At 34.9% G+C, this 12,449-nt stretch overlaps 1 protein-coding gene across 2 annotated transcripts in view; it reads left to right on the top strand.

Moving 5' to 3' along the window:
- Nucleotides 1-12,449, top strand: part of TBC1D32 (TBC1 domain family member 32) — a 203,485-nt gene that overhangs the window by 17,816 nt on the left and 173,220 nt on the right. For both annotated transcript variants that reach the window (XR_005986056.1, XM_041743860.1), the window contains exons 4-6: nt 2,297-2,477; nt 8,049-8,117; nt 10,962-11,087. Coding sequence is in view for 1 of the 2 variants with exons in the window: in XM_041743860.1 (XP_041599794.1) it covers nt 2,297-2,477; nt 8,049-8,117; nt 10,962-11,087 (376 nt within the window). In the remaining variant the exon portion in view is untranslated. The remainder of the gene's footprint in view (nt 1-2,296; nt 2,478-8,048; nt 8,118-10,961; nt 11,088-12,449) is intronic.

The raw sequence follows: 12,449 nt of genomic DNA, 5'->3' as shown, positions 1-12,449 counted from the left end.
GATGGTTAGCTCTTGATTGTTACCAGGGCATTGTTATGCTTCCCTGTTTCTTGCTACTGTGAATGTGTAGAGGAGAAAGCTAGAGTCCTTCATCTCAGTTATCCTATCTCCTTCGCCATTTAGTCTGATGAGTGACCTAGGGTTCCTTCTTGCTCTTTATATCCTCTTACCTTAAACTTGGATCTTCCCTGGACTTTTTCTCACTTCTATAGAAGTTCTCTTCTGTATGTGTTTTCCTCCTGTATTGATTCTAACTATTACCGTCTTCTTGTAATATTTAGTGTTTTCTCACAATTTCTGGTGCTTTAAAAATAGATACATAAATTATGTATTAAACTTGCTTCTAGATATATATTGCACAAATTATATATTGCTAAATCATGTTAAATATATGAGAATATATTTTAAGTCACATAGAATTATATATATTTAATAATATATAATGTGTAACATATAATTTAAAATATATTTTAAAATGCCTTTAAACTTTAAAAATCTCAGTCTCCTCTATTTCTATCCAAATCCTCAAGCATGGTTTTGTTGTTTTTATGATAGTAACTTACCTATCCTTCCTTTTATTTATGGAGTTAAAATGACCCATTTACCAAAATATAAAGAAAGGGAATTTTCTGTGCTTATTTTCCTGATGTATTTTTATTACAACATGATAATAAATATATGTATTATGCTTTATATTTACAAAGAACTTTCAGATACCTACTCTTGCTATGGCTATGTGAAATAGGTTAGCTAGCTTATATTTTTTTTATCTCATTTTATAATTGAGGAAAATTAAACTTATTTATGGTGACAAAGCTGCTAGGTAGTCAGTATTTTTATTTATTTATTTATTTATTTATTTATTTTTTTAAATTTTTATTTATTTATGATAGTCACAGAGAGAGAGAGAGAGGCAGAGACATAGGCAGAGGGAGAAGCAGGCTCCATGCACCGGGAGCCTGATGTGGGATTCGATCCCGGGTCTCCAGGATCGCGCCCCGGGCCAAAGACAAGCGCCAAACCGCTGCGCCACCCAGGGATCCCGGTAGTCAGTATTTTAATACACATTTTCTGATTCCAAATTTAATACTTTATTCTAGTATGTTTATTTAAATTTAGAAATTTCAATTGTCCAGGTCACCTAGTCCCTATTTGTAAAACAAAAGAGTACATTAGATTTTTTTTTTATAGTTTCATTTAGCTCTAAAATTCTATTTCTAAGGTTAATATGGATGCTTGAGAGTTTGCACTTAATAAGTGGAGAACTTTATAAGTTCTTTTTGAGACTTTTATTTATTACTTTTATTTATTATTTTTTAAGATTTTATTTATTTTATTCAGAGGGAGTATGCTCACATACACACACATAGGTGAATTGGAGAGGAGTGAAGGGAAAGAGAGAGGATCTTAAGCAGGCTCGAAGGGTTTGATCTCAGGACCTGGAGATTATGACCTGAGCCAAAATCAAGAGTTGGATGTGTAACCAACTGAGTCACCCAGGCACCTCTCTTTCTTCTTTTCTTCTCTTTCTCTTTTTTACTTCCATGGAAGTAAAAGGGATTTAGAAGCTGTCTGGTTCAAATTCTTACTGATTTCAAGAATCCCTTCTTAACATCTCTGACAATGGGCTCTTTAGCCTCTCTTTTAAAGGGCCCACTGATAGCTTAACTCTTATTTAGGTCTTAGTGGTGGCTATAGGTGTCTATAGAGATAAAGTATAGGCAGAGGAGAAATGAAGGAAAGGAATAGAGGAAGGGAGGAGAATAGAGAAGGAAGTAGAAATAAAACAAGGACTAAAGGACTTGCCAGACAGACTATTCTGGTTAAATATGATATTAGCAGTGGGCTGTTGCTGAGTACTGGTGTCCATGCCATTGGAACATCTTGCTTTATACTGTGTTAATTTTACTACTTTGGTTCATGTAATCAGATGAAGAAGCCTGGGAAACCACACACATTTTAGAATCCTAATTAATTTTTATTCCTGTTGTGTGAATTCCATTGTGCCATTGTTTTTTAAGAAAACCTGACATAGGAACAGCTGGGTGGCTCAGTGGTTGAGCATTTGCCTTCCTGAGCAGGGAGCTTGCCTCTCCCTCTGCTTATGTCTCTGCCTTTCTCTCTGTGTCTCTCATGAAAAATTAAAAAGAAAGCCCAAAACTGACATATTTTTTTCTCTTTGGAATTGTGCTCTTAAAGGAACTTTACAGAAAAAAAATAAGGTAGTTTAATTTAGCTGAGTGTTTTAATTTGTGCTAATATTCTTACTCTTACCAAGACTGCTTTGAATTTAAAGATACAAAGAAATGATGCATTCCTTGAAGAATATCATGATGGTAGTGGTGGAATCTATGATTAACAAGTTTGAAGAAGATGAGATACGAAATCAAGAGAGGCAAAAAAAAATTCAGAAGGAGAAAAGCAACAACAGTTACTGCACAGATAATTGCTCTGATAGTGATTCATCATTCAATCAGGTGTGTTGTTTCATTTTAATTTATGTCTTGAAATGGCATTTAATAATCAGTAACTTCAATACATTCTTTGTTAGCCAGATTTTTTCTGCTTTCCAGTTTTAAGATTCAGAAGAAAAATAATAAAATTACCTAATCTTAAAAATTGAGTACATGAAATAATATCTTCTAGAATCATATGTTTAGTGAATGATTACATTATATCTGAGACCAATCAGTGAGGTATGAAAATAAACTAATTGATTTTTTTTAATAATGCTTGAAACATTTGCTTAAGCTTTAAACAAAGCATCTTATTCCTGATTGATTTTTATTAATCAAAGTTTATATTACAGATGAAATATGGAAATAAAACATTTTCCTTATCTTCTAAGATGAAAGTCACTGTGAATTGTTAGTTTTAAAACATTAAGCTTCTTTGTAATATCAAAGATTTGAGGTTTTACGCTTTTTCTTTCCCGGTTATTGGAATCCTTGTCATTTGGCTAGAGCAGAGCTAGCAGAAAGGCCACTGGTTTGATTAGTCCCAGTAGAAGACAAAAGAGACTAGTTAGACTAGAGCCTTAAATGCATGTATCATCAACTTCCCCACAGAAACTTCCAGGCAAAGTGGAGTCTCTCTGACCTTTGTGTGAATCCTACCTGATATTTTTAATGAAACATTTTCATCTAATTAATGCTAACGTGAGGACATAGCTGTAAGAGATGCCAAATACCAAAAAGGGATTTGGGGAGTTTGGGTGAAATGTGAAAAAGTCACACATATTGATCATAGTTGAGACTGCACTTTTGAAGGAAATATGTTTGGAAGTTGTTAAAGCAGAACTTAAAATTTGCTCTACTCAGGAGAGATTGTGCTAAGTTTTGAATTTTACAAGTCAGGTTTATTTTCTACCCTTGATCTTAGCCAAAAGGCTGAGAGTGATTGAGGTTTATTTTCTGATGTGATGGGGAGGAAATGGGAAAGACTGAATTTCTTTCACCTTGTGGACCTTAATATTTCCTGTTGGATGTACTCTTTAGAAGAAGCTGGGTTACAGAGATTTTAGTTTAGTTTTATTCAATAGGTTTATGGAACTGCTTCAGATCAAAGAAGGCCTGGAAAAACAGACTGTAGGACTCTGGGTACTTACAGGATTATACTTTATTTATTTGATGAAACATCCATTTACATTGAAATTGAACAATAAGAGGAAAAAAATGGAGCATTGTTACTTGTTTTAAAAAGTCCAAGTATTCAGACCAAAAACATTTTAGATTTTCACTCAATTCTATTTCTTGGTATTTCTCCTTGGAATGTGCTCAGAAATTATTTGCTTAACTTATCCTTTAACATAAGTAAATGTGTTTTAAAAAACTTCCTTTGGAAGTATCTACCTATATTGATATCACCAGCAGATTTGTCTTGTGTTACTTTACAAATAAAGTTGGCAAATACTACTCCCTCAGGAATTTTCAATCTAAGAAATATCTAGAACAGTTGAAAAATCTTAACAAATATGTATTACATGGAAAACACTATCTACTTTTTCCAATTAAAGAAGTTGTTAGTTGGTTGCTATGGAAATTTATGTCAGTCCACTGATGCACAGTAACACACAAAAAGACCTTAAAAAAAATAGGTAGCCTTTGGGGAAGGCATTAGGTTCATTCTGATGTCTGCTGTAACAAAAGATTTTCATTGCTTGAATAACATTTTTAAAGATAGTATATACTATGTTTAAGAAGATACTGAATATAATTTATAATTAAATGATAAATAATTAAAGGGTAGTAGACTAATGAGGCTACTCCAGTCAGATACCTATTAAAAGCTATGCTTTTTTTAAAAAATTAATTTATTTATTTTAGAGAGAAAGAGCACATGAACCCAAGTGGGAGGGGCAGATGGGGAGGGAGCCCAACTGCGGCTCAGTGTCACAACCCTGAGATCATAAACTGAGCCTAACCCAAGATTTGGACACCCCCAGGCTATGCTTTTCTAATATGTATTTTAATCTGGGAGAAAAGGCAAATATGAATTTGAGGAATTTCAACTCTTTGGTTGCCTATTTACCTAACATATATGTACTGGGTATATACTATGTGTAATAGTTTATGATAGGCACTGCCAAAGTGAAAACATTAATCAGGTATACATTCTTCAAGTAGCTTACTTGAGATTGTGAAGATGTTATGTACATAAATAACAGAGTTGTAAGGTAGAAATAATGCATCCTGGGAAATCTAAAGAAGAGTCTTTATAACTAAGAATATCAAAGAGCTGTAGAGGAAAGTATTTCAAACAAGGAACAAAGCAGCGAGGAATGTGGCCTATTGGGTAACCTGAATAGTTTGTTTATGTGAAGGGTTAGGACAAAGAGTTGGTGGGGAGTAAATTGGAAGGGTAGGTTAAGGCCAAATTATGGGGCAGAGATTAGACCTTAGTTATTGTTCCTAGCTATAAAATTTTAGTGCCTGGTACATTAATTACATAATAGGTATCTGAAAAACAGTATGATGTCAAATAAATATATGAGAAATAAATTAATGCATTTAAAAGCTAAATTGGATTGTTTTGCAAGAAAAGAGCAATCATTTTAGGTTTCTGAACAGAAAAAGTGTTGAGCAGTTTTAACTGATAATTGTGTACAGAGGGCAGGAGCACGTGAGAAAGCAGTTGTAGGGAGAGAACTTAGAAGGCTATTTTAATAGTTGAAGTAAGAAGAAAGCCTGAACAAGGAGGCTTTGTAGGAATAAAAAGAGACTAATGTGAGAATTATTACAGAGGTATGACATTAAACTTGAGTATTGAAGTGTTTTGGGGTGAGTAGAGCAGAGTGGAATAGAGTCAGAAGTCTAGCAGTGGTTTCAAGCTGAGGTGGTAGGAAGACCATGGTGTCATAAGCCATGCCTGGGATTAGGGAGGAAGGTTAGGCGTGGAGAAGAATATGGGGAGGTCTTTTTTTTTTTTTTTTTTTAAAGATTTTGAATATCAGATACCAGTAAGGTATTCCAGTGGTGTAACAAGTGGTTTCAAATGCAGGATTCACTTGGTAGAAAGGTTAGGACCACCAAAGTAGGTGAGACCTTAGGAAATACATTTTCAGAGGGCCAAGAGAGACTAAAGGATGGATCAGAAAAGAAGGTACCAAACCACAGTGCACTGGGTAGGAACTTAAGACGGGGATGAATTTCAAGGTGGAAGTGATGGTTAACTAGCTGTAGTGAAGGATAGAGAGAAGTCAATCCTGAAGACTAAGAAAAGATCTTTGAATTTGATTAAGAGTTTACCAGGATAATATTGGGGGGGGAGGGAAGAGGAGGTAAGTTGAAGGATCATCATGTTGATTAGCCTTAATCATTTTTTGTGAAATAAAAGGTAAAACCATTTTTAGAGAGTAAGAGTTGCTTGCCTAGAGTATTGCACATGAGATTAAAAACAAAGGCTTTTGTCACAGTGAATGTTTAAGTAAATGAATGTTGTTAAAAGGTATGTGATACTTTTTTTTTTTTTTTTTTTGTGGGGGCAGATCATTTTAATCATCTCATGGTACTTAGAAATCCAAATGTGTTCAATGCAAAACAACCTAAACAGCAACAGTATATATAAAACTCACATTAAGAATAGCAATTTACTGGGGTACCTGGGTGGCTCAGTCAGTTAAGCATCCGATTCTTTTTTTTAAAATAAATTTATTTTTTATTGGTGTTCAGTTTGCCAACATATAGAATAACACCCAGTGCTCATCCTGTCAAGTTTTTTTGACGGGTGCTTTGACATCATATTAGTTGCTTCACCAAATAAGAACTTGCTGTAGTTGAGAATGTTCAAACAATGTCTGGCTCCCCATTTATCAGAGTTGCTATAGAGTATGCCTCAGTATTGGAAAAGAGGCTGGATTAGAATGGAATCTATAGAAATCAATGAATTACATCTTTAAATTGCTTGATTTTGAATAGCTAGTTGGTAGGTAGAGTCAGTTATTTTATATTTTCTCATAAAAAATTTCCTGAGAAACAGGAAATTTACTTCAAACAAAGATTTCATAACAACAAAGCAAAAGGCTTTATAATTTTCCCCATTTAATTCTTACCCATTTAATCCTTCCCAGTGACACTGGGAGGTAGATGTGAAAACTGAGGATGAGGTTAAAGACTCCAGGGCCACATAACTAGTTAAGATTGACTCGGGGATTGAAACTTTATCCAATTAAGATTCATGTCCTTGACATTATACTTATTTTTTAGTAAGTTGGATGGCAAGACATTTTAGACCTAGATAATGATCTGGTAAATGTCATGATAGCAGTGGAAGGATCAGAAGAAATCAAGTTTATAAGAGAGGCAAAAGGGCCAGGCTAAAGGGGGGAGAAAAAGCTTGTCTAGCAATGGTGCCTTGGTTTAAGGTTTCAGCAGTGAAGTATGGGGTAGTTGGAGTTAAAATATGTGGAACTTGAGGATTCTCATATGTGACTTACTGATGTTGGGTATAGGAAATAAGGGAAAGTAAAGAACCAAGATTCTCATATGTGACTTACTGATGTTGGGTATAGGAAATAAGGGAAAGTAAAAACCAAGATTGACTCCTATTTTTGTTCTAAGTAAACAATCTGGATGTGGAGTAGTGTCCTTTAGGAGGATGGGGAAGTTTGAGGGAGGAGCAGGTTTGGAATAAAATCAAGAATTCTGTCTTGGACATATTAAGTTTGAGATGCCTACTAGACATCCAAATGGAAATGTTGAAAGGATAATTATATATAACTTTGGAGATGAAGTGGCTGATGGAGATTTGAGTCATCATGATGTACTTAAAGAACTAGATGAGAACACCTCAGGAAAGAGTATAGGTAGTAAAGATGTGGATGGGAATCTTAGTTCTGATAGCTGGGTGACTTGGAGCAGTTATTTAACCTCAGTTTTCATATTTCCATATTTCAGCCCTTGTGAATAAAGATCATATAGGGGTTACATAAAAGGAATAAATGACAGCTATTATTTTAATGGAAGTTTTATTTTTAGATGATTATTTTAGATATTAGTCATATTTAAATTGCCTTCAGCAAGAAAAAGACCCTTTCCTTTTCCAAAGTAGCTTATGGTGTGCTATAAACTTTTTTTAGATGGAAGCTTTTATTTCGGGAGTTTTTCACCAAAAAGGAGGCATGGAGAAAGACTAAGGAAAAGTACAGAAAAGAAAAAGGAACACAAATGTTCAAGCAGCATCATAGCCATGCCTACCTAGGGTACCATTAGTGCTTTCTTGTTATATCTTACTGTTTCATTCAGCTCACATTTCTGGGTATAAAACATCTTGGCTTTACATCTTTTGAATCTTATAGTGTACTACACATTGCAGTTGCTCAGCAAATAATAATCATTTTCATATACATGAAGTATGCTGTTCTCCTGAGACATTCAGCTACAATATAAATGCCTTGGGAAACAAATTCTAAGTTTTCTGCCAAATCAGAATAGATTGCTCCCTTTTCTTGCTCCGAATGCATTTTGCGCTTGGAATTATATTAAAAAATAATTTATAGCAATACTTCTAAAAAAGTCTTCTAAATGAATATTCTGTCAATTGTGTTACAGAGTTACAAATTTTGTCAAGGAAAATTACAATTGATTTTAGACCAGTTGGATCCCGGGCAACCTAAAGAGGTAAGTTTAGAGGATAGCTGTCAAGTTCAGTCACGTGCATATGTTTATAATATATTAGGTTCTCATCAGTAGCAGCTGACTGTTTCTCTTGAAGGTTGGCCTTTATTAGCATGGTGCTTCTAGACTGGCATCCCTGCTAGACTTTCCAGTCTTGAAAGGTCACAGAGTAAGGGAGGCTGTCAGAGCATTCTCCTGGTTTGTAGGAGAAAATTTTTATGTCTAGTTTCAGTTTTGAAGGGATAAAGTTATTTTTTATTTTTTATTTTTATTTATTTATTTATTTTTTAAATTTTTATTTATTTATGATAGTCACACAGAGAGAGAGAGAGAGGCAGAGACATAGGCAGAGGGAGAAGCAGGCTCCATGCACCGGGAGCCCGACGTGGGATTCGATCCAGGGTCTCCAGGATTGCGCCCTGGGCCAAAGGCAGGCGCCAAACCGCTGCACCACCCAGGGATCCCTTTTTTTTTTTTTTTTTAAGATTTTATTTATTTATTCATGAAAGACGAGAGAGAGACAGAGACCTAGGCAGAGGGAGAAGCAGGGTCCTAGCAGGAGACTGATGCAGGACTCGATCCCAGGACCCCGGGATCACGACCTGAGCCAAAGGCAGACGCTCAACCACTAAGCCACCCAGGTGCCCCTGAAGGGATAAAGTTATAAACAGTTGTCCCCCATACTGTTCTTTCACTGTTGCTTTAGTGATTTCCTTGAAGAAAAACGATCTTCATTTAATGTTCTTTCTGCTTCTGGAAAATGTGAGCAACTTCGACATGTGTGTTTGTTTATTAGAAAAAGATTTTAAAGAAGCATGCCTGTTTATATTTTAAGATTATGTAAATTACTGATTATCATGCCTGTTTATATTTTAAGATTATGTAAATTACTGATTATCAAGTTCTTATTTCATTAAGTGAGTCTGAAATAGAAAATAGGATTTTAAGTACCTAAGACTTTGTGCCTATTTTGCCAGTTAGTTTCAGTTTTTTTTTTTTTAATTTTTATTTATTTATGATAGTCACAGAGAGAGAGAGAATGGCAGAGACATAGGCAGAGGGAGAGGCAGGCTCCATGCACCGGGAGCCTGATGTGGGATTCGATCCCGGGTCTCCAGGATCGCACCCTGGGCCAAAGGCAGGTGCTAAACCGCTGCGCCACCCAGGGATCCCTTAGTTTCAGTTTTTGAAATGATTTTTGACTTTTCATTTTAAACTAAATGAATAGTTATGATTCACTCCCACAGGTTTGTTTTTATCAGAGAATAACTTTTAGCATTTCACATTCTGATTTATTTTCTAGGTTCTTAGTAAATATTTCAAAAGATATTAGAAATGGGACTTGACTTTTATATGATGACAATCTTACTGTCTTCAGTTTAGGTGGATTACTTGGAAATCTATACTTGCTCAGAAACCTAAATTCTTTTTTTTTTTTTAATTTTTTTTTTTTTTTAGTTTTATTTGTTTATGATAGTCACAGAGAGAGAGAGAGAGGCAGAGACACAGGCAGAGGGAGAAGCAGGCTCCATGCACCAGGAGCCCGACGTGGGATTCGATCCCAGGTCTCCAGATTCGCGCCCTGGACCAAAGGCAGGCGCCAAACCGCTGCGCCACCCAGGGATCCCTTTTTTTTGAGATTTTATTTATTTATTCATGAGAGACAGAGAGAGAGGCAGAGACACAGGCAGAGGGAGAAGCAGGCTCCATGCAGGGAGCCTGATGTGGGACTTGATCCTGGGACTCCAGGATCATGCTCTGGGCCAAAGGCAGGTGCTCAAGCACTGAGCCACACAGGCGTCCCAGAAACCTAAATTCTTAAGGGATTTGTCTTAAAAATTAACTGAGAAGGAGAAATTACTTAATGTTTCTGAAATCTCTCCATAGTCCCCCAGTCCCTGCACAAATATAGTTATATTTAGAAGTTCTTCTTTCATATGAATATATAGACACTTTCAAATGCATGTGTATTCTTTTTCACCTGAAACTTGATACCCTGATTTAGAAGGTCTCGTTTCCTAAGGTCTTATCTTCTCCTGTGTCTCCTCTCCTCTCCTGTCCCCTACCTCCTTGCCCTTTTTAAACCACTAGGTTTCAGTTATTTCAACTGGAGAAACAACCAGATTTTGAGAAACAGGTTGGAATCAGTGTTATTACTCACTAGTCAGAGAGTGGTGGGGGAGAAGCCTTGTTCCATTCATGATTGGAATAGAGCTATTTTTCACTGCCTTTGGGTCATACTATTTTAAGTGAATTCTGATTCGATCTTGCAAAGAATGATTAAGAAGTAAGCTTTCTGTGAAAATAAAGACATTCAATTTTTCATCACACTGTTAACTTTTTCTACTTCAGTGATTAGAAGGTCAGAAAATATGGTGTAACATCAAAAACTAGTCCAAATTAATTATTTTGTTAGAATTGTTCCTATATTCTGGAATGGGAATCCTTCACCAGGGGCTATTTTAAAAATTAAGGCTCTCAAACTCTAGGACCACCTATAGGTGCTTGCTTAAATAGGAAAGATGTGTGGGACAAAGTCATTGGAAAACCTTGCCCGGAGATTCGGATTTGGCCACCATCCTCCTTCCTCTTTCACTTAGACATGTGACCTAGAATCTCCAACAGTGAGGTTTTAGTTTTTGCTTTATGGAAAATAACAGCGTATTTTTTTCTGGGTAACATTTAGTTTAAAAAAATGAGTTCTCAAAAATTGTTTTATAAAAGGACTTCTGATTTTTGTCAGTTGGCTCTTTAGAGCAATCATCTAGACTGTTTTCATTGTTTAATATTTGGGGTATTTTTGATATTCTAGTGGCTGAGTATTAATAAAAATTTTTTAAATTATAGGTGAGATATGAAGCCTTGCAAACCTTATGTTCAGCTCCGCCATCTGATGTTTTGAACTGTGAAAATTGGACTACACTCTGTGAAAAATTGACAACGTCTCTTTCAGATCCTGATCCTGTGTTTAGTGTAAGAAAAATGCTTAAAGAAGTATATTTAAAAAAAAAAATTTTCCCACCATTCTATAAGAAACTGAATGATTTTCTTTAATAGTAGCTCTAATATTTGTGGAATTTCAATCCTAGCTTTTGACTTGTGAAGATTTTCTTTAAAGGTATTAACTTGTTATTTCATGGTTAGATTCCCAGTGTCACACTTCACTGCCAAGTAAGAGTAGACTGTTACATTGTACCTTGTTTTATCTTGTAAAGGGATATCCAAGTATTTGTGTCTTGTTTTTGAATTGAAAAATATTTTAAAAGACTATTTAAAGCATTTTAGAAGAATTCATGGTATATGAAAATTTGAACTTAAAATGATTAGAATTTATTCTAACTGAATCATAAGCATTTTCTTAAAGGTTTTTTTTTTTTTTTTTTTTTTTAAAGTTTATTTATTCATAGAGACACAGCTAGAGAGAGAGGCAGAGACATAGGCAGAGGGAGAAGCAGGCACCATGCAGGGAGCCCGATGTGGGGACTCGATCCCGGGTCTCCAGGATCACGCCCTGGGCTGCAGGCGGCGCTAAACCGCTGCGCCACTGGGGCTGCCCAGCATTTTCTTTATATGCATTTAAGTATTTATTTAGAGATTGTTTAATTGCTTAAAAAGAGAAGAAAACTAAAGCTAAGTTTAGAAGATAATTGGAATGAATCATGAAGCAAATGTAGAAAATTCCAAAAATTACGAAGTAAGTAGAGAAATGATTGTAAAAAATGATTCTCCTATAACTTCTCTGGAATACTATTACATGAGTAAGATTATATTAAAAAGTATATTGATCACTGATATTGGCAATATCACTGATGTGAGTTAAAAATCCATAAATTAAAAATAGTTTTAAAAAATCCTGTTATATCCTATGTTCATATTTAAATGAAAATCTAGGTTTAGAGTGTCTTTTTCTTTATTGATGTATCAGTGAAGAAAAATTTGGCAGTAAAATTGTTACAGTGTTTTGTACAGAATTTAAGATATTAATACTACAGTTAAATTTTGCTATCTGTTCAGCAAATATGTATTGATTACTAACAATGTGTAGCATTCTAGTTTAGATTTTGGAAACAAACTGAGCAAGACAGAAATCTTTGCCTTTGTAGAACTTACATTCTAGTAGAAAAAAATATTAATACATTAAAAAAATTAAATACATTTATTGTTAAAAATGACATTCTTCCATCAATTAAGATATAATTATACTGGTAAACAGAAGTGGTTTGGAAACAAGTGGTTTATTGTTTTTATAAGGGGGGGAAAATGTGTTCAATTACCTAATACCTGGTATGCACTTCAACCTTACACCAGAAGATTATGCAGACCTCTGTAAAAACT

This window comes from Vulpes lagopus, chromosome 2 (genome assembly GCF_018345385.1).
Source record: "Vulpes lagopus strain Blue_001 chromosome 2, ASM1834538v1, whole genome shotgun sequence".
NCBI classification, from domain to species: Eukaryota; Metazoa; Chordata; class Mammalia; order Carnivora; family Canidae; genus Vulpes; species Vulpes lagopus.
The sequence above is the reverse complement of the archived record's forward strand: the minus strand, read 5'-3'. Positions and strand labels throughout refer to the sequence as shown.